A 23,135-nucleotide genomic window follows, 5' to 3' on the forward strand; every position below is an offset into this window, starting at 1 on the left:
AAATAGAAAGTGTCAGGTGGAGGTTAACAAAGTTGGTTTTGTCTAAGCATGCAGGAACAAGTAATCAAGTGATGTCATTTTCCCTTTTCTATTTTAATTTGCAGTGAAATACCAAAGTTAAATAATTACTGGCAAGGCTTTGTCCGCTTCTCCATTTCTCTTCTCTATTTTGACCTTAAACAGCTGACAAGCTAATGGATTATATGTTGTTTTTCTCTAGTTTTTCCTGGATAATGCTGTGAAAGCTTTTCCCTCAGTTCTTAATTCATCAAATGCAAGTTTTCCTAATTCGAGTAATCAGACACGGTGGTGTATACAAAACAACTGTTTTTTCCTACCGGTAAGTTCATTTTACATTTCTTTGTTTGTTTACAACAATTACACTAAATTGACTGTTGCCGGATCTCCTTGAAGTTAAACACCCACCAGTTTTTAAGACTGCAGAAAAAGCTTGATCAGTCCCTGCAACTGCATTTGAAGGAAGTGGGAAGTTAAAGGAGGTACTTCCGAAAATAGAGGTTTTAATGAATGTCAGATTAAAAAGCAGGAAACAGCCTGATAACTAAGAAGCATAGCTCACCCATGCCAACAAATGGGCATTACGAGATATCAGGAGAACACACAGCGACTGCAAAGCAGACTGTGCACTGAAAGCTCCACATCGCTGTCAGTGAGAAAACGAGGTTGGTCTGCAGATGGGTTTCACAAGGACCAGTGGTAGACCTGAAAATATTCACCACTTTCATCATTGACCTGGCAGTAAATGTGAAATCTGTGATTGTCACACTTCTGTCATGCATATTTGATTAAGAGGTGGGGTGAGAGGGTGGAAATATAACAGTTGTGTACCACTATATAAACTGTTTAAAAGATCTGAACTGATTTGAAGATGTCTTGGTGCGAACAAAAGCACAGTGGCACATTCCTGCAAAAAATGGGATCTGTATCCTAGAGAGCAATGATTCTTAAAGGGATTGCAAAAGATGTGCAGTTGAACATAGCAAGCTTTATATTGTGCCAAAATAGGTCAATAGTCTTTGGATGAATAAGCAGGACGCAGCGAGAGGAGGAGGGAGATTATTTTATCTCTATGCGGAACTGATGAGACTGGTACTAGAATGGTGTACGTTGATTTCCACACAATATGTTTTACTTGAAACAGCTATTCACTATGTCAAGCTAAACAATCCTAGGCACACACAAAAGCAAGATGTTAATTATGTATAGAACTCTTCTGGAAAAAAACAGTTGTAGTACTTACGAACTTTCAGCATCTCCCTGATAAAGTGGCAGCAGAGCATGAGTTTCTGTTTCTCATTTTCAAATTTAGCTAACTAAATACCACCAGGTATGGATAGGTGCCTACGTCTTCTTTTGGCCTTGACATCAAGTTATCCTTGTTGTCAAAGAAATTATGCAGTCCTCCCAGCCTCTGCATATGTTCACACTCACAAGCACATAGAAATAAATTGTTCCAATGCTTATTTATATTTGTTTGCTTTTCTAGTTAGCAGGTTTTCTAGTCATCTTTTTTTATATTACTTGTTATAGTTTTGAACATCTTGAAAGGTATTTTGTTTTCTTTTTTACCAGTAAGTTCTCCAACAAGCAGCTGAAGGATACAGTTTTCATAAATTATACTTACTACTAAGATTGAATCTGCTGTTCTTAAAAAAAAGAACTTTGTGTGTCTTTTTCCTTTGTTTTCCCAGGTATAACTAAGATGTTTGTCAGCTCTTCACGTGATTGGCACATTTCTAACAATTAGTGCTTTATAGATTTTAAATTATTAAAATGCATTCTTTCAACAAAGAAACTTTGTCTTTGATAAATTGGCACAAAAACTATGTTAAAATGTCACTTCTGATAATAATAAATGAAAAGATTAGGTTGGCTATAGTTTTTAAACACTTTTTCCCTACTTTTGTTATTAAACAGCTCTCATGCGCATCATTTTAATCCTCAGGCACTGCAAAACTTCTAGCTTGAAAAAGCTACAAATTCCTTTCGAGTTACTACTTTTGATCTTTTTTTTTTTTTTTAAAATCTGGAAGTAAAATTATTCTCTCTTTATTGAATGAGATACTGAATACTTAAGCTGACAGATGTTTGTTTCCTTAAATTCAATCTTTTGAATCTGTGTGTTAGCTTTAAGCTTTATTCATGCAGATAAACTCCCTGTGATTTATGATAGTGGACCTGACAGATCTATTGACTATGCCATCTAAATTGAGTGAATAAGAGATTTTTGAATTATTTCAGCCCCAGTAGAATTTAGTTCATTTTGAAGCAAACTAATTGATTCTCCCCCTCCTCCACCCTCCAAAATAACTTTTCTGAGTTGTATTGCTTGCTTTCTTGCTCTTTTTAAAGACTTAGGAAAGATTACACAGTAAGTTTTAGGGACTTTGCTTGTGTTTAGTTATTGTTTAGTTTTGCTATGATGCTTCTGTAGTTTCCATATGATAGAAGTTAGGCCTGGGAGATTTCAAGTCGTGCATATCTCTTCCTGTGATAAAATACAGTGTGGTATCAGTGCTGCCACCTCCACATGTTAAATAAATAAAAGTCATACTGATTTCTAAAAGATGCAGTTTTGGAATACACTTTATTTGACTAGGGAATTCCAAAATTACTTTCTTCTCAAGTTTTTCTCCATAGACGTATTGGAGTAGAATCCCTTTTTACTTTAGTAAAGATCTTTATAACCACAGACCTGTAGGTCTTAAATTTTAAGAGAAGAGACCAAATGCACTGGGCTGGAGGTAAGATCCTAAGGGTGTAGTGCACCAGTGCAAAGCACTGGGCCGGTAAGAAAGGCACTCAGACTCTGTAAAGTATTGGTTAAAATACCATTTATTGGAGCTAGCACAGGAAGAAAAAAGAGGGTAGACGGAGTTACATCCCTTCAGATGCTGGGAACTCTGAATCGTGCAGCATCGGATGGTGCTCCAGTCAGGGACGGCATGTGGTGCAGATCCCATCTGTGGAGAGGTTACCCAGCGTTTTCCTCTTTTGAGCTTTTACAGGATTTTCTTAATAGGAAACAATTTTATTCATCATTTCTGCTGTCAGACAAAAACGATGTCCATGAGAACTTGCTGCTGCACTGTTAGATTAAGTCAAGGCCACAGAGGTGGCATAACTGCCGCTACCAAGTGGGAGCTGCCTGCAGACTCCTTGGTTGCAGTAAGGTGGCTGAGCTGGCTGAGGTTATCCCACGGCCAAGGGATATGCAGAGCACAGCATGGACCTGCACCTGCTGAGGTTCCCTGCTATGTGGATTGCTAACTCTTCAGTGTTGCATGTCCAAAGAAGGGCAACAAAGCTGGTGAAGGGTCTAGAGCACAAGTCTTATGAGAAGCAGCTGAGGGAACTGGGGTTATTTAGCCTGGAGAAAAGGAGGTTCAGGGGAGACCTTATCGCTCTCTACAACTACCTGAAAGGAGGTTGTAGCGAGGTGGTGTCAGTCTCTTCTCCCAAGTAACAAGCAATAGGACAAGAGGAAATGGCCTCAAGTTGTGCCAGGGGAGGTTTAGATTGGATATTAGGAAAAATTTCTTCATTGAAAGGGGTGTCAAGCACTGGAGCAGGCTGCCCAGGGAAGTGGTGGAGTCACCATCCCTGGAGGTACTTAAAAGATGTGTGGATGTGGTGCTTAGGGACATGGTTTAGTGGTGGACTTGGCAGTGCTAGGTTAACGGTTGGACTTGATGCTCTTAAAGGTCCTTTCCAACCTAAATGATTCTATGATCTTTCAGTCATGGTCACTACAAAGGATTGGTATCACTGCAACTCTCTGCCTTGGAAAAAGTCTCAATGCCTGTGTAGTCTGAGCCCTTTTTGTTCCCCAGTAGATTGTACAGAGGTGTAGGATGAAGCCTGAAACAGGTCTTCACTAAGAAACAAGCCCAGTATACCTGCACACAAAAGCTGTAATTTTTTCCCAGCTGGGCATTAATTCCTCTGTAGGAAAGTTCATGTTCATCTGATGAACTGAGAGCAGACCACTTGGCCCAGGAGACAGGCTGCCATTTTTCTGACAGCTTGCAATTTTTGTGCTTTGACAAAGACCAGAGCTCTTATGCTACACATATGACAGTAATTCCACCAGTCCTGATCTTCTGTATGGCTACTTTGACTGTTCCTTCACCAAATTGTTACTGTTTTCCAGCATCTTGCCTGCTTTGTAGCTGCATGCATCCTTCTGAGAAGCTAGCTAAAATGCCAGTTACCTTTATTCCTCTGCAGTATATCTTTTGGAGCATTTTGTCTTGCAGTTCCTCCTCTGATTTTTTTTCAAGGCTTTTGCATTAGTCTGAAAAGCTGAAAGGGTTGGAGAAGGAGTCAAGGTACAATACTTTAAGTGTCTACTAAAATTTGCAAATTCTGTTATTTAAAAGGGTGAAATTTCTGTTCCTTTGACAGGAATTGAAAAATTCGTTTGCAGTGTTGAGCACTCAGAAACAATAGCCTTGAATATATGTAAGATACAGTTGGAAAAAGGTTTATTTAAGGTGGCATTTTCAAAAAAAAGCTTCATAACCTGGTGTGGCTGTTCAAGTAGAGTTGCCTACAGACTCCTTTCCAGATCTGCTTGTTGCTTACTGGAATCTTTCATTACAATACACAATATCGGAGTCTGCATTCTTAAATGTGTGGCTATGCTACTCTTTTCTAATCCATCCTTCCTTGTTTGAAATCTTAGCTGAAAATTTCAATTTTCAGAGTCGATTCCACTTGGAAGTTTCTTGGTCTTTGTGAAACTGCATCCAGTTGTGGATTCAAGACTGCCTTTTGTTTGCTTGTTTCTTTTTGGAAAACTAATTTCACAAATAGAATGCCTTACAGAGTAAAAAATGGATGCTGCTACTTTTACGTAACACTGAATTCGGAGTGTGACCTCCTGTGGAATGCAGGCATCAGAGAAGTTTTATTTTTAGTGATTCTGAACAGCAGCTCTTTCTATTTCTTATGATGTCAAGCAGATCTGCAAGCAAATTACAGTAACGGCAGAGATTCAGATGGCAGATCAATTCTGTCTGATGGGTGCTGTGAAAATTATTCTTCTTAGTGATCCTCCAAAATTAGTATGCAGTGATTCAGGTTCTGTCAAAAGTACTGCCATCAACAAGTCAACAGTAGTCTGAAAATAGCATATTTAGAAATAGAATGCTTTGTAGTTTCAGAAAAGATAACTTCCTTACAAGGTGCAGGACTGTAATTTTCAGGAAACATCTTTGGCAAAGGTGCTGTATGTTAAGGACTAAGATAATGATTCTAGTGAGAATGTATTATTCCTGTTTTAGCATTAATTTTGATGCCCTAATCCATTTCCAGAAAGTATCCAGAGAAAATATTTTTACAGGAATTTAACTTCAACCATACATATTTTTGTTGATATATATGACATAGGAAAGAAAAGGCTTTTTTTAACAATTTAATGTGTTCTCATGTAGTCATAACTCAACAGGATTTGACAGAAGAATTTTTTTATATTTATATTATGCATAGGCCATGTTAGTAATTTTATATTCTTCATATCTTAGCTTTATTTCTAGAGTTTGCAAAATTGTGTATCTATGAGGTTCGTAACAACTATGTATTGCATCAATTTATAAATACTGCAACTATAGGCAACAAAATTGTTGTTTGCAGATCTTTAGACATTTTACCGTGACCCTTATGCTAGTTATACATACAGGGTAGTTATTGAACTCAAGCATGAATGAAAACCGTACAGTGGCACAGGAATAAATCTTTTGCCAGTCTGCCGGCAGTAGGCCCTTGCATTAGACTTCAACACCAGCAGTGATATCCCACGAATAGGCACTCCTCGCTACTGCAGATGAGTAAATCAAAAGTGACAAAGGGTGAAAACTAGGGAGGATGAATTAGGAGCATACTCTGGATTTTATTGAGTTTTGAGTGAATTGGAGCCTAGTAAGAAAAAGGGTCTATTTTATGAAATAATAACATCTGATTGTTATTGTCTGTCTGTAAACCATAATGTCCCAGGTTGTGATAGATTCCACGCTTAAGTGGTCAGTCAATAATTTGTTTTTTATACTAGCCTGAGCATTTTATTATGTATGATTTCCTTCTCAGGAGCCAAATTCTAAATATTTTCCATTTGATTTTTCTTTGCCAGTATTTTATATACAGCTGCATATTAGGGCTCATTTCCTGTTCTGTTTTCCTGAGGATAAATTATGAACTGAAAATGGTGATAATGTTGATTGCATTGGTGGGCTACAATGTTGTCCTTCTGCACACTCATGGGCCCATGCTGGATGACTACAGCAAATTTATGTATGCAATGGCACCTCTTAGAAGGTAGGTGAATAACTCCAGTCCTTCTGAAATTAATAGAAATTAAATACTACCTATGGCAGTTCTTATGTCATGGAACAAATTTTTTTTCTATGTCTTTGGCTATATAATCTACAAGTCACAATTTAAAATAATTGTCATGGTGAGTTAATATATGATTTAATGTCGCACCAGAGCGTTAGAATAAAATAAACAAGCCTGGGCAAGGTGTTTAAATCACATACTATAGGAAATAGAGTGTGGTTTAATTTGCATTTTTGTAATAAAGGACATTAGGAAGAAATAATCATTAAGGTTGTTAAGGCCTAAGGCTGAGCATAATTAAGGCTGTTAAAGCATATTTGCTGCAAGGCAAAGAAAATCAACTTCCTCAGAATTAGTACATTGTCTTAAAACTTTACAAATGAAGTCTTAGCTATTGAAAAAATTAGTAGACCAACAGTTTGGGGTTTTTGTGCTGTGCTTGCAAATTTGTATGTTAAATTTTCAGTGAGACTGCTGAAATCTTTGTTATAGGTGATAATATATTAAGACAAAACTATGACTCTTAAGTATTGCTGTGTAAAAGAATTTTGGACACATGCAATTTCTACCTCATTTTCAAAACAAAGAGGTGATTCTTTTCTATGTAGGCTGAGTGTGCAGTGCACATGCCACAACAGAAAAAACTGAATATTTAGAGCAGAGTTTCAGTATCCTTTTTCCTGTGCTGTAAACTGCTCAAGATCTTTAGGACACAGAGACAACCATGGAAAAGGATCTGAATTAAAAAAAAAAAAAAAGTATGTTTTCTTTGCTCTTAAATCTAAAGATTAAATAAACAAACCCAGGTCTTTATGTTTCCATTGCATTAGTGGAACAGATATCTCTGTGATGGGATGGAGAACCATGTGACAGGTTAGATTTAGCATGTGCTTCTGGGAGCCTTGATTTTGCCAGTCAAGCTGTGTGTCTGTTGGTCTTTTCTTTCCTAAATCTCTCACCAAGGTTCTTCTTTCAGCAGCACCAGTAGGAGAGTGCTAGTGCGAACTGTTTCCCACTACCTCTAGTGTCTTTTCCCAAAGCAGAGTTTTTAATAAACTCTGTACAAGATCTAGTTTATGCCTCCTGTAATTCTGAGGTGAAGAGGCATCTTGGGAGTTAGGTGCTTTAGTTTCTGTTTCTTCACATTTATTGGATACGGTCAAGTTCTCCATTATGGAAGTAGTGTTATTACATGAAAAATCTCTTTTTAATCTGCCTGCACAGAATAAGCACCAAATGTTCTCCGTTTGTAAGCAAACAAGGATATTATTTTTACTAAATCCTCATCTTACTACTGGACTTCAAAATGTAGGCACATTTGCACAGAATGTAGCAGAAGTAATTAAAGGTACATAATGGAAATAATAATATTTCATCAAATACTAAAGCATATCATATTTAAATGGTCTTAGTTTACATACCAGAAAGTAGTATAAATTGTGGTCTTATTCTTGTGCTAAAGTAATTTTGTTTTAACTTTTGAGTGGCTTGCTTTACTTATGTTTTTATTTTATAGGCCAGGAATACTGAAAGACCTGAAGACAATGGGCTCAATTTCTTTGTTTATATTCTTCGTCACATTACTGGTTTTGGGTAGACAGGTAAGATGCACACGTCTCTTCATCTACATCAGTGGACACAATTCCAGCCTCCACATGCAGCCTCTCACCTTCTCGAACATTTTTTAGATTTTCTGACAAATACCTTTATTCCGTTCTGCCCCACACCCTTGCAAAGAAGTGTCAGAAGCATCTAAAAAGCTCTTTTCTTTATTACCTTCCAATATGCCCTTAAAACTCACCAATAACTGTCATTGAGACTGTAGACATTATGCTGATAGTGTGCTGTGACTATTGCTTGTCACGCTGACCAATATTGTCTCATAGCTTCCTAGTGTGCTCCCATCTGTCTGCATCCATCTGCTGTCTCCCTAGTTGCTTAATTACAGGCTATTTTCTTCACAGTTATTACCATTTGATGCAGACACAGAAACAATGTAGCATGCACACGGAAGTGTACCACATGCTGAGGCCACACTTGCTCTAAAACTATGACCCAACAGGAAACTACTCTGTTTATTACCCAGTTGTGCTTTTTCAGTACAACCGTGATGTCAATGGTCTTGCCCTCTACGAAGTTGAGGGCAGGTGCAGGGCAGTTCTCTCTCTAAATCCTCAGGTCTGTCCATGATCCATGACTAAAAGCTGCAATTCCAGCCCATTGTGCCAGGAACAATGCAGTGCACCAGACAGGGCTCTGAGATGGAAGAGGCAATCCATGGGATATCTCATGAACAGCCTGTACCCCCATAGCCTGCAGCCTTGGGAAGGACCTTATCCCATATTGTCTTTCATCACTCATTTACATTATAATTTCCTGAAACATAATGACTGTCATTTAAATTGCCAAGCAGGCCCTGCAGGTTACTAGACAAAAAAATTCTTATCTGGCAGCTTCTCCAGTATTTGCTGTAGTGGGGAACATACTTCCTGAGTTAGAAATAAGATTCTGCCTTGCTGCCAGCACTGTATTAGAGTTTGCTCATTTGATGACAGTAGCAGAGAGTGGGGCTGGAGCACAGCTACTTCCACTTGGAAAGAGGGATAAATACTTCATGGCACCAGTTGAGAACCTTTAGTCCCTGTCAACCAAGGTGTCAGGTGGAGGCGGTGGGCAACACCAAGTAAAAAGGAGATAAGGAACCTCATCTTCACTGGGCAAGGAGAGTATTTCTTTATGGGTTCAGTCACATCAACAAGAAAGGTTGTTTTGCATACAACAACTGTGTGTGTGTTGTTCCCTGTCACACCAACTGAAAAATGATCCTGTAATGGAAAAACTCCTTGTTTTCAGAGCTGTAGGTCCAGGATCTTTGTCATGATACCACTTGTTTGTGGCTCTTCAGTCTGTTGCCTTTGATTTTCCTGCTAATTTATTGTCCCTTAAAGAAGAAGAAGAAAAAAACCTTCGTGTTTTCAAACACTCTCAAGCAAAGTCTAAATGATAACTAGAAAATGTTATGGACTAATTTTAATACATACCTGGTATAAGACCTGCCATTTTAAGTTACTGTTAATGATACTGGCTGGTAGCAAATGCTTGGGAAAAGAATAGGGGAGTAAGTGAACCTGCACAGAGCGACCCTTCCAGGGACATATGCTTCCCACCTTCTGCCAATCAGCATTTCTGTGGCAACATTTAGTAGCTATCGGTTGCACTGCTTTCTGTTACACTGTCTGATCCCTTTTTAACCCATTTTATCTTCCTGGTCTTCCCAACATTGTCTGATAATGAATTTCACAATTTGATAAAAAGTCATGTGAAAGTGTCTGTCTTCTTGTTTGTTTTTAAACTTTCTGCTTGCTACTTTCATTGAGTGGCACTTGGAGAATGTTGTCGAGCCATCTTGGCAGTGTAGGCAAGATTCTTTCCTACCCTTCTTCCACAGAGGGTAATATACAAGTAATTTCTCTGTTTGTTACTGCATTTTTCTACTTTGCAGATAATAACGTGTCTTTTCTCTTCTCTTAATATATTATTTTAGCAATGCTAAAGATAATAGCCACTGATGAAAAGGGTGGTCTTTCCATTTCCCTTAAGCTGGCATTGGTGCTCCTCTGTCCCCAGAGTGAGTAACCAGAAAGTTCATCTAAACAAAAAGTGAATGCTTTCCTACAAGCCTAGCTCTGTGAACCTGCTCACTACTGATCAGAGACATGCCTGTTCTGATGCAAAAGCAGGAGGGGGAATGTATGTCTCTGGTTGAATGGGGATGAAGAGAGGGAGAGCTAGTATATCATTACAGGTTATATAAGCCAACTTAATTCTCAGGTTCAACTAATACTTCTAGCTGCACAACCAGCATCCCTACTGAAAGAGGCCTTCCCTCAGCTACTCATTCTTATCCTTGTATCTTCTCATTTGTACTGGCACAGCTGCCTGTGGAGCTGTATAGTGGCCCAAAATAGGGAAATGATCTGGCTTAAAAATTAACCCTGGAAAAATGGTTGGTTTTCAGCCAGATCTATTTCCTGATCTGGTTTTGTGGTGTGGCTGCAGCAATGCTTGTGCCAAAAGAATGAGCATGGGATGGGAGTGAACAGCCAGAAGTGAGGTGGAGAAAGCAGAACTTGTTTTTTTGATGGTCATGCCATGGTATGGCACTGAGATCAAGTGACGCGTTTCATTCTGCATGCATGCTGTTAGAATTATTTGAAAATAGGCTGGCAGCAGGCAGACGGTATGTTGAGAATGGCGACTCTTGCACCATGCCCAGGCATTGCCCGGGAGAATGGCATGGGCTAGACTGTGTAAGGAGTATGCTCACATTTAATCACTATTAAGCATTAAATCTCTCTTATGCCCCAGTTTGAATTACCAGTATTGACATAGCCTGTGAATTCCTTTCTCATCAGTACCTAAAATTACACATATCCCGGTACTCTGTAGGCTAGGTGAATATTTTGTTTTCCCCATGATTGATTATATTGTGTTTAACAACAGTGAACTTCATTGGCTGTTTTACTGCAATGGCAACTGTTTATGGCAACTTCCCTCAGCCATGAAAACTGTTTATTTGTAGTCTCTGTTCTGTTTTTTAGTGAGCTTTTATTCTGTGAGAGGATCCTTCTCTTCTTAGATAATGTAGTCTTTTCAAGAGCCTCTTCTGAAAGAATTTAATGAAAACTTATTTCAAATTTCACTCCTATTCACATGCCCATTGACTTCTTTGTAACAGAAGGAGGCATGTTTACAGAAGAGGTGTCAACTCTTCCCCATTGTATCAGCTTTAGCTAATATGTCTAAATAGCTCTTTTTCTTAGCGTAGTTTTCTTCCAAAGTACCTTGCTCTATCGTTCCCAGAGTCACCCCAGTTCTTTTCCAAAGATTTGCATTATATCCTTACCATTTGTCAGTTCTCTGACACTATGGCTGTTTTGAATGATCAGCTCTCCACCACAAGTTTCAGACCAGCAGCTTTTCATTTTGGTTACTTTAGAGCTGATGACTTCTTGTTGATCAACTTAATAATGTGTTCTAAGACATCTTCTGCTGATGCTCTATGTTGAGACAGTTTCTCAGACTTGCTGTCTGTAAGTAATGGCTGTGAGGTGGAATCTCCTTAGCTCCCTCATCTGAATGAAAACCCAGGTTTAATTTCTAGTGATCTTACCTGCTTTAGTGCTGCCTTTGCTGCCCCTTTGCTGAATGCCATAGCATTCATCTCCCCTGACTCCCCATAGTAGACACCTATGGCATAGGCAGCTACTCTTCAGCTGCTTATCTTGACTTTCTATATGACATTCTTCCAGTGGAGGAGAATCAGTTCATTGCCTCGCTCAGGCAAATATTGAAAATAAACGCAGGTAAGCGTCCCACCAGAATTAAAAAATATAAATAAACCCATCTCTGTGCAATCAATGAGACATGAATCAGTTCTTGTTGCACTTAACTGCTTTTGCCCAAGAAGTTACTACTGATTTGAACCTCTGGGGTTGCGTTGCATTGCCTTGCGCAGATGCATGGTAGTCTCTTGTCCTGGAGGAAGCAAATTGCTCTGTGGTGCCTGGAGGAACCTGAAGGCAGTGTCCTTCATGCCTCCCTCGCTGTTCTACTATGCTCACCTGCTGGGAAGTGCTGTCAAGTAAAGCAGCATAAGGTGAAGAAGGAAAATTTTGTATCTCAAGGATATTGTGCCTGCAGACGTATAATGGCCATTCTGAGATATTTTCATTCTGATATGTTGAATAGGTTCTGGAGATAACATGTAAAGTAGGAAACAATTTTGGTTTTCATATGACTGCAAGGCTACAAACATTGAACAGGATCTTTAATGACGTGTATACTAAATTGGCTAGATCATATAAACAAAAAAAACCCCATGATCTAAAGTAAGTTTTAATAAAGTAGTGCTTTTTTGTTTTTAAAAGTCTGACTAGGCATTTTGAAATATGATATGTTGACTTTTTTAATTTCAAAGCAAATTGTAGAATACATTCTGCTTTATTTTTTCTGATTTCTGAGTTCTCTGCCATTTTTTTGTGGCAGCCTAAATTTCATTCAATAAATAATAAAGTAGTAAATAAATTAACTGTTTAATATTAGCTGTTAAAGAAGAAATATATTTTTGAAGACTTCAGCTTATCTAGCACCTTTTCTTTTCAATACAAAGTTGGTACAATGCATGGATACCTAATTTCAGTTTTATGCCAGGCATCCAGTTTACTTTTGTCAATTTATGTGAATAATTTTGACATCCCAGGTTTTTATTGGATTTTTTCTGCACGAGTACAGTTGGTGGCATTTGAATTTATCATCTATGTGGGGAACTTAGATGTATAAATATATAATATACATATTTAAAAGCTTACCAAATTATTTTAATACCATCTTATTTCAACTTTCTACTCTAGCTTTTTGCTGTGACCTCAACAAAGTATCTATGAATCATTTTGAGCTGGGACAGCCACTGTCCAATCAGAAGGACTACTCTCATTTTTATGTGAATGCTTACTGACTGCTAATAATACTAGCTAGCATTTTTAGGTTTTTCTATAATAAGATTGTCATCATAATCATGTTCTCCTGGTTAATAACATATCTTCACTGAGGCTGCATGATAGCGTTAAACCATTGGACTGCTTTGAAATAGCTCTTGATTTATATCAGCTCAAATGAGATAGTCAGGCCAGTGAGGTTTTACTGTAGAAATAATGCCATAGAATTTATGACAAAATATTGAAAAGAAGTAGAGAGCGCTCCACAAAAAAAGCCTTTTTATTTATTTTTCAACATCTTTTTAATGAAATCGGATCTCCAAAAATACTGATATTCCAAGAATGTTATACATTTCCATATAGTTCCATTTATTGTTATTGTTGGAGATGTTAAAAAACAATTATGAAAACTCTGGGACAAAAAGAAAGGAAGGACAAAGTATTATAGAAAGCAGTGTAAACCAAAAACAAAACAAAAAAAACCAACAAAACTAAAACTGGGTTGACCCAACTGACTGGACCATTTTTTATAATCTGATAATGATTTGATAAACTGAAGGCATACTATATCAATAGGCTGTTTTTTCTTGTAGTGCCCGCTTTTTACCACTCTGATTGCGTGACGTAAGTTCAAGAAGGTAAAAGTTAGGGTCTTCCTCAAATGCCCATTATTGTAACTGAAATTCTACACTTCAGATAAATAAGACATCATATTAAGTTGCAAAACTGTAAATTGTTTCCTTAACAGTGTTAGATTTCTACTAAAGCCTGAGAGTAAATAAATAAATCTTCCATTGTTTAAGGCACCTTTCAACTTTATTTTTTTCCTGGGCCTTTTTATGGGCCTTTTTAGGGGTGGGGGGTGGGGCTAATAAGTTTGATGAAATGTATGTCACATAGTGCGTGCTTGGGTTTGATTTCTGTGGAATCTGGAATTGTTCTTGAGTGGCCAAATAATAGCCTTGTAGGGGTGGTATACTGTGCTTATTTTGTCTCTTAAACCTGTACTCCAGCAGGACAAGATGCCTATTGTTTCTTTACCTCTGTGTCCTCTTGTAACAGAATGAATATTACTGTAGGTTAGACTTCCTGTGGAAGAACAAGTTCAAAAAAGAGCGGGAAGAGATTGAAACCATGGAGAACCTAAATCGGGTGCTTCTGGAGAATGTGCTTCCAGCCCACGTAGCTGAACACTTCTTGGCAAGAAACCTGAAGAATGAGGTCAGCCATCTCTGTATATTCTCTGCTCTGTAAGAAAGCAGCGTATCCTGGAAATACCACTTAATGCTGATTTGAACAGTAGGTCCATACAGTGAGACTGTAGATTTACTGTCACTTTCATTCCCCTTACCTACGTGAAAGGCTTGCTTTACAGCACTGAATGCACCTTAGTACCTTGAAGTAAAAAATGTGAAATTATCTTAAGTGGCACTTTGCCTTTCCAAGGAGGGGAAAAAAGGGTGAGGAGGAAGAAGGAGATGGTTGAATCAACATGGATTTAGATTTAAATCATATGCATTCAGATACTTTTTTCTTTGTGATCAGAGTGGAGCTGCATCCAGGTTCTGAATTTTCTTCTGGTGACTGGAGACCTTGCTTACTGGAGTGAAAATTAACCTTTTCTATGAAACAGCGGCTATGTTAATTCTGGAAAGAGCTTCTCAACATTGAATTACCTGTTTATTTGCTGCTTGTGGACCTAATCCAAGCACCAGAAAAATCAGCCAAAAGACCCCTGTTGACTTTGGTGGAAATTAGATCTGCTCCTAATATTGCTTTACAGTTTTAATAAAGCAAAAAAGGATGAAAAAATAAAAGCATTTAGAGAGAGTAGCAGTTTTAGAGATCTTAAGTGCAATAGTTTGAATTACTTGTGCATACCAAACAATTGTTCTAAAACTGACAAAAGAGGCAAGAGGGCAGCTTTAGGGATTCATTTTTGGTCTCCTAAGTCAAAAAGGACAATGTCTTCCCTTTCACTGTGGTTTGCATTAAGCAGTAGTAACCAGTACTTTATATCAGTACTTTAGCACTACCTGCAAATATTCATTTGGTAGCTCATGTCAAATGAAAACTGCTGTGGGGTTCCTTTGAATCCAGTGAAGACCTTGGCTGGGAGCCAGGTTGGCTCAGCACCAGTTCTCAGTTCAGGCATTAAACACAGCAAACCATCAGGAGATTGCTTTCTCATTTATGTGCTATTCTATCTCAGCTCCCCAGCAGAGCAACACCATCTGCTCACCTTTGTATTGGCAACTGGATTTATATTGTCATCCCTCAAGATTCTTAGGTTGGAATGAGCTTTAGTAAATTTAGTGAAGATCAGAAATTGGAATGTGCTGAGCTCTCCAATCTATCATGTCAGCCAAAGTAAAAATGATTTGACATAATTTTAGTGGCATCCCTTTAAAAAAAATAAAATCTGGAGTTGTTTCTTGTTTTGTTTATCTTTAAACACAGTTTTCAAAGAGGGAAGAACCTTTCAAACCCCTGGAAATGTTCAGGAATATAAGCATCTGTCATGTCTTCAGATTTGTTTCAATGTCAGCAAGGATGTGTTGAGCCTTAAAGGACATTCTGTATGTGTATATGTGTATATACCTAAGAATATGTTAGGACAGATCAAGCCTTTGTTTTCTTTGTGTGGATATTTAGGTAAACAGATACTGAATTGAAATTTGCCCGCATTTTCCTGAGTTGCAAACGTTCACGTTAATATAGTTTTGTGTATATTCTTTTCTGTTTAAACCAGATTTTGAGATGAAAATTAATCTAATGAATGAATAGTCTGTTTCAGAATACTACTTCTCTTAGAATTTTATGCATGCAGCTGTATGGAGAAAAGGGAAAAGAAAGTATGCTGCTGAAGAACAGGCAGCAGGAATGAAAGGGGAAAAAATGAGTGGATGAATGCTAACTGGGAGTAGTCGAACTGTACTTCTAGACAACCAACAAAGGTCTTTTCATAACAGGATACACATTGACTAATGCTGATATGGTAAAAGCAAAGTTACTTCAGAGCAGACTGTAATAAAGGTTTGTTTGCTTTACCAGAACCTCTGGAACTGGGTTTCTGCTTATAGTCTGCATGCTGGGTACCAAACAGGGTACTTTCCAGTTGAGAGAGAGAAAGATAGGAATAAATATAAAATCAAAAGCGGAAACGGGGCCAGGATTAAATGTATCTGCACCTGGCTTGTGTAGCCTTTTCCTTTATGCTGTTAGCATCCAGAACCCTATTAGTAAAAAGTGCTCAGGAGCTTTTGTGCTGTAAGGTAACTGGCAAGCACATTACTGAGCAAGAGGAATCCTGTTTCATTAGCTGCAGGATGGAGCCAGCACCCTACTTCGAGCAGAAATTCTGCCCCAGAGAAGCTGACCACCATACCCTTCCAAGAAGTAGAATGGGACCAGTTTGCCTCTTCCATCCCAAGAAGGTCTCCAGGCACTGAGAAGAAGAGGGGACAGTAAGGAGAGCCAACCAGCAGAAATTCAGATGTTATCAAAGGGGAAAAAAGAAAAAAGAAAAGGGATTGACTGCAGAAGACAGAACGATTTTTTTCTTGTTGTTGAAAGAAGCAAAGCCATTCCTTCCTGGAATGGTGTTGCATTTAATTTTCTGATTAAACATTTTGGAGAGTACTGTTTCAAGTGAAGTACTCATAGGAAAATTAAGACACCCAATTGCTATAGCCTTTATTATTATGAATGATCAAAATAAACTAGCTGGGAATGCCTCCTTAAAATTCTCTGATATTTATTGTGACAGCCACAATTACTACTCCTCTGGTTATAAACAGTGCCATTTGTTGTTGTTTCTGTGTTGGTACTACGCTATAGAGCATTATAGAATCATAGAACAGTTTGGGTTGAAAGCGACCTTTAAAGGTCATCTAATCCAACCCCCTGCCATGGGCAGGGACATCTTCCACTAGATGAGGTTGCTCAGAGCCCCGTCTGATCTGACCTTGAATGTTTCAGAATTGGGGCATCTATCACCTCTCTGGGCAACCTGTTCCAGTGTTTCACCACCCGCATTGTAAAAAATTTCTTCCTTATCTCTAGTCTAAATCTACCTTCTTTTAGTTTAAAACCATTCCCCCTTGTCCTGTTGCAACAGGCCCTGCTAAAAAGTCTGTCCCTATCTTTCTTATAAGTGCCCTTTAAGTACTGAAAGGCTGCAATAAGGTCTCCCCAGAGCCTTCTCTTCTCCAGGCTGAACAACCCCAACTCTCTCAGCCTTTCTTTACAGCAGAGGCGTTCCATCCCCCCGATCATTTTTGTGGCCCTCCCCTGGACCTGCTCCAACAGGTCCAGGTCTTTCCTGCGCCAGAGCTGGACGCAGTACTCCAGGTGGGGTCTCACCAGAGCGGAGTAGAGGGGCAGAATCCCCTCCCTCGACCTGCTGGCCACGCTGCTTTTGATGCAGCCCAGGATACGGTTGGCCTTCTGGGCTGCGAGCGCACAGTGTCGGCTCATGTCCAGCTTTTCATCCACCAGTACCCCCAAGTCCTTCTCGGCAGGGCTGCTCTCAATCCCTTCCTCCCCCAGCCTGTATTGATACTGGGGGTTGCATTAGTGGGGATGGATATTGCCCCAGTATTAGAGGGGAAGGAAGAGAAATGGGACACTGTTGCTGAGCGTTAGCATATCACAAGTGTTCACTTGTGTTCATTTATTTTTGAGGTGGAGGAGAGGAAGGAGTGATAACTCTGGTTATAGAAAAAAAAGATTTGTGTCTGTAATTGTAACAGTTGGGCATGTATCCCTTTTTTATAGGTTAGTTGTCCCCATACTGGGTGGACAGCCAACAGCATAAAGCACACTGATCTCCCTGTGTCACAACAGCACTTTTATTTGAATCTCTGCTTCTGTCTTTTCCTCAGTCATATTTCTCTTCCTGATGACTGTGCATTGTGCAAGTTGCCATGATTTATTCTGGGCTACACTTCTGCTTTCAGGGAAGACAGCAAAGGCACTTCCTAACAGCTAATTAGGGTTCCACGTTTAATGTCTGTAAGACAGGCATTTTTTTCAGTGGCAATCATAGTAAGACAGGAGTTGCCACCCATCAGCAGTCCAGTCAACTGCAAAGCCCAAGCAGTATCCAGTGTTAGATATTTCAGCAAATGTTCGAGGAACAACTGAAGATTAATGTGCTATGCACTCTTCTGCTTTTATCTGTAAATGTAAGGGCATATTTTGCTTCTGCAGATGCTTTTTATACACTTCCTAGTTATGCATTTTTCTAGTATTCACATAAGCATTCAGGTTTTTAACCCTCTAAGCTCTTGTCTTTCATGTTGTTGAATAGCAATGGCATATACGTTTATATATCTCGTATGCAAAACATTTTTCCTTATTCTACTTTTAAATGTTCTATTTATCTTTTTTATGAGGTGGTAAAATGAATCCATCTTCTACCATCTCTGCTTCATATTATTCAGTAATATCATATGCCTGCAGCACTGCATAATTGGTCTCCATTTCCTGTAAGGGTTCAGTTGTAGCTCTTAACAGACCTGTATTCTTATGACTTGAAATTATATTCTGAAATAAACCTTTACATGGTGTTAGTTTCCATGTGCTATTTCAGATATAGCACTGGGCCAGTATCACCTCTGTGCCTAGATTTTGTCTGTTTCACAAACTTTACAACCAGTATCTCATCATTAGTGTAAATCTGGCACGTTCTACATTCTCAGGATGCAAAATCAGCAGGACTCAATAACGCAAATAAACCAGCTGCTATCTAATGTTTATATGGTAAATTAAAACAACTTTTTTTTACTAATTAACAGAATCCCTAGGACAATAGAATTGTATATTAATATTAATTTTAACTGTACTATTATTTTGGCTGGATTTAACTTACCAGATTTTTCAAGCTTTTTTTTTCATATTTTTCAAGGAATATGAACAATTTTTTTTTCTTTAAATATTTGATCACAGTTGTATACAACTTGTTTATTTTGTCAGGTCAAGTTTCAAAAATATGTGTAATAATCCGTGTTTTGAGTATTAATTGTCTACATTCTGTTGTAAATACCCTTCTATCTCCCTCCAGTCTTTTATATAACACTGTAAATTTCCCCTTCTGTATTACCAAGGCCCTGTATTTTTTATGCAGTCCTCTTTTAGTACCCAGCACCATGTGTGTGGCCTGAATTCCTTCACCCAAAATTGAAATCAAGTTACAGGGAAGGAGACTTGAGGAAATAGAAGGAAAGCTGAGTTAACTACAGAATGTAATCTCTGTACCTATTCTGCTAACTTGCCTATGAAAAGCACACAGCACATCAGTTCTTAACTTTTTAGTGTATTTATATGCAAATGTTACTGTAGGTTCAGTGTAGACATGCCTGAGGTAAATTTGAAATAGGTAGATGTGAAGCAAAATGCAGACTGCAAAAGCTAAACATTTGAGGAGTGAGCCTGTAATCTTCTTCTACTGCTCCTCTTAACTAATTTCAAGCTAATTTGAGTATATCTGCACCGAGTCTAGGTGCATACATACTCAAGACAGCCACCAGTGTTCGTCACTGCAGTATTACAGGGTGGACCTGGGTTTAAGTGTGAGAGACTGGAGCAAAGAGAGGTCATTTTGGGCCTGAGCTTCTGAGTTTCTCAGAGTCATCCCGTAGAGTTTCAGACACTCCTCTTGAGTGCCTACATTAGGAAAAATTACCTCTTTAGCCTTTTTTCCGTAACTGACTGAGAGAGGAACACTATCTGCGGTGATTCTGCCTATCTGTCATTAAAATGACCTTCCAGATAGGCACATCTGCTGTACTGACAATATAGGACACATAGGATGACTGTGCTCTCAAATCAAATACTTCAGTCAGGCGCTTAACTTGCCTAAATTCAGTTGACGTCATCCAGCCTCTCCCCACCATTTGATTACTTTATTATAGGGATTAAATATATTAACCAGGTGTTTATGGAGACGGATAAAAGAGATGGCAGAAAAATATTATGACAATATTGGTTCTTCATGAAAAACTCTCTTGGCAAGAGGACAATAGAGATCCAGAACTCCTTTCAAGTTTAGTATCAATCTGACAGTGAACTCATTGGCTTGGACGTTTTGTTTCGTTGCTTTTCATTTGCACAATCAGGTCACTTTAAAGTGATACTGATTTTGTATATATGGCTGTAAGCTGCATGTCAGGTACAGATGGGTGATTTCAACCGGCTCAGCTTTAAGAATATAAATAATAACGGTGAATTGCAATGATATATTCCATCCCCACTGCTCAGAGGCATGGTGGAGCTTTAGTGATGCTCTGGTTATGGAATCCTTAGAAAATAAAGGGGCAGAAAAATCTAGTAATAAATCATCTACTTCCTCCAGCTGCCTGTGTTCCTCCCTGTCCACCATTATTTTCATGTTTGCCCAGAAACTTCCCTCACACTTGTTCTGGGATGAGGCGGTCAACAGTTTTCCCATAGTTCTGCTATTTTTCAGTTATACATCACCAACAGAGGTTCACTATGTCTGTACAAATCTGTGTAGAGACACACCATATTTTTTCAAAAAGAAACGTACCGCCAGTGAAATTGCAAAAAAAAGCTTCAATAAATAAAAAGGGAAATAATATCTGATGCTTCTTGAAATCACAGGACAAATCCTATTCATCTTATTCACATGAGTATTGAAATCCTTGTTTTACTCAAATAATAACCTGAATAGAATTTGACTTTATAGTAGCTTACAGCATCTTTTATTGCTGTGGTTACCTTTGTGCATAAATTTTTTTTTTAAAGTATTAGTTTAATAAATATTCTTTCTTTCCTTTTTTTCAGCATGTGAATTTATCCTGAAAGAAGAGATATTCTAATGTTTAAGGGCAGTGGAGAGGAAACTGAAGCGGGGGGTGGTTGGTCATTTTTAGCACCAGAATCTTCCTGTGGAGCAGAGATGCTCTCATTTCAGTGGTCACAGAAGGCAGTGGAGAATCTGACATAAATAAGTTTTAGTTCAGGTGACTTCTTTCCCTTTGCCTCAGCACCTTGTTATGGAAAAGAAATGACAATTATTTTGTCCTGTTAGGTATCTTGTTATTTTAGGTTAGGAACTATCAGGATTGTGTTGCATTTGTAGTGCATTGGGTTTGTGATTTTGGTTCAATTTTCTAGTTATTAAAATAACACAGACAGCTAATAATAAATTAGAGATTATTTTGCAAAATATAGTTTCAGCCATGCAAGCCAGACCAAATTCTCTACATTAGAAGCCTCAGAAATGGGCCCTATCTAATAAATTAGTGAACATTTTATGTTCACAGAGTTAATGTTCAGGGGGAAAAAAAGGTAACTTTAAATCACTAAAATATTTTCAGCTATATACATTGAATCTCTTTAACAAACAGGTTTATACACAGGTTTAAAATTAATAAATGCAACTAAATGCAAAAATTACCCAACCACCTTCTTAAGGCATTCCAATCACTGCAATGCCTCCCTTTTCAGAACCAGGACACTGCCTATTAATAAGGAAACTTTTATTTAGGTCTGGGTATGACAGATTCTTTTTTCTCTATTCTGTTTTTTTTTGGACAGGATCTATATCATCAGTCATATGACTGTGTCTGTGTCATGTTTGCCTCTGTTCCGGATTTCAAGGAATTTTACACAGAATCTGATGTTAATAAGGAAGGCTTGGAATGTCTCAGGCTGCTAAATGAGATCATTGCTGACTTTGATGATGTATGTACTTCTAACAACAATCAACATATGGTTTCAATCTTAATAACCCAGGGTATGCAACAGTAAGCAAACATACTTGAAAGGGAGAGTGGAAGAGCTGTCAGAAAAGAACTTTTGTGTGACTAGTCACATGGAAATTACAGGGAGTATTAAAGGAAAAAGAGATTTATGTGGGATAAATCAGATATTGATCTGACATCATACTCAATTGCTTTTGATTCGCTATAATGAGAATCCTATGTGCATATCTAATGGAGAAATTTTTGCCCTTTAGCTGCAGTTCATGAGGCGGTCATATTACATGCCATATATTAACTACAGTTTCTAAATACTAGTGCCTAAAGTCAGGTACGTAAGTCTACGTCCCCCAAAATGATAGAGCTTTGTGTTATACTGGATCTGTGTTGCTCTCATTATACAGAGCGTTGATCAGTTGATACATGAGCAACTCAAAGGATTGTGTAAGTTTTAATATTCCATTCTCTGAAGTTACTAGCAAGTACAGAGTATGACTACAGATGGATTGTGAAAAGGCAGCTGTAAAAGTCTCACTGAGAACAGTATTTGCCTTAAAGAAGGTTATTAGTGATGAAGATACCAAAAAAAGGCATTAAGATCATGTCATGACTCAGAGAGCACAATCTGAATTTGCGGATCTGCAGCTATAGCGGGTATTTTAGCAGCAAACCCATTTGGAGACCATTGGATTGTTCAAAACAACCTGGGATATGAACTAAAATCCTCGGATTTTAGTCCTATTGGTGGACCAGCCATTGGCGTGGAAGAGATGCTTACTTTCAGAAAGCTGCTCAAAACTTAACTGTTGGCTCTCATGGCGACTCAGTTCCAATACCAAACGAGTGCAAAGTCCACCGACTTTTAAGAGTTCTATGTACAATAAGGTGGAATTTATTCTCATTACTATAAATTTAGTCCCTTTATAATAAAAAGGTATTTTAGCAGACAGAAATTCCCTTTCCTTGGAGGCTGTAACCATTGTTTTATCCATCCTTAAGTCCTTCATCCTGTATATATTTGTGAAGCCATTTGGGGTCTATTAAGAGACTGTTCTAAGAATTGATGCTCTGAATGCTATTAGAGTAACAATTCTGTTAGAGTAACAAGGCTGTGAATAATGAATAACCATCCTTGTTTTACAGTTACTGTCAAAGCCAAAATTCAGTGGAGTTGAAAAGATAAAGACCATTGGAAGCACTTACATGGCAGCAACAGGATTGAGTGCTACACCCAACCAAGAACAGTGTCAGGTACAGGAAAATGTTCCTGCTTAATAAAAAACATGTTCAAATGAAGGCTAAAATTCTGTTCATTAAACTGAAGGTTATGTATAATGTTGTGGCCTAGTTTTTTTCTTATTAAAATAGATTGTATTGTATTAGACAAGTGTATACTTTTGTTTAGTAGTCTCTGTGAATTATTGTTCTTCACATTGCAGTTTGAAGATGCCACCTCTGTATTTGCTAAGTCTACAACAGGCCTTCTACTCTAAATACAGTACAGCATTTTATTCCTACATACTGCAGCAGAACTGGATTTATAGAGTGTAGA

General features: G+C 38.2%; 1 protein-coding gene across 1 annotated transcript in view; it reads left to right on the top strand.

Annotated features, from left to right (window-relative positions):
• Positions 1-23,135, top strand: part of ADCY2 (adenylate cyclase 2) — a 230,160-nt gene that overhangs the window by 199,043 nt on the left and 7,982 nt on the right. The window contains exons 17-22 of the mRNA XM_075142429.1: positions 221-340; positions 6,152-6,336; positions 7,874-7,958; positions 13,917-14,075; positions 21,420-21,566; positions 22,727-22,834. Of these exons, the coding sequence (XP_074998530.1) occupies positions 221-340; positions 6,152-6,336; positions 7,874-7,958; positions 13,917-14,075; positions 21,420-21,566; positions 22,727-22,834 (804 nt within the window). The remainder of the gene's footprint in view (positions 1-220; positions 341-6,151; positions 6,337-7,873; positions 7,959-13,916; positions 14,076-21,419; positions 21,567-22,726; positions 22,835-23,135) is intronic.

Source organism: Calonectris borealis, chromosome 2, assembly GCF_964195595.1.
Source record: "Calonectris borealis chromosome 2, bCalBor7.hap1.2, whole genome shotgun sequence".
NCBI lineage: Eukaryota > Metazoa > Chordata > Aves > Procellariiformes > Procellariidae > Calonectris > Calonectris borealis.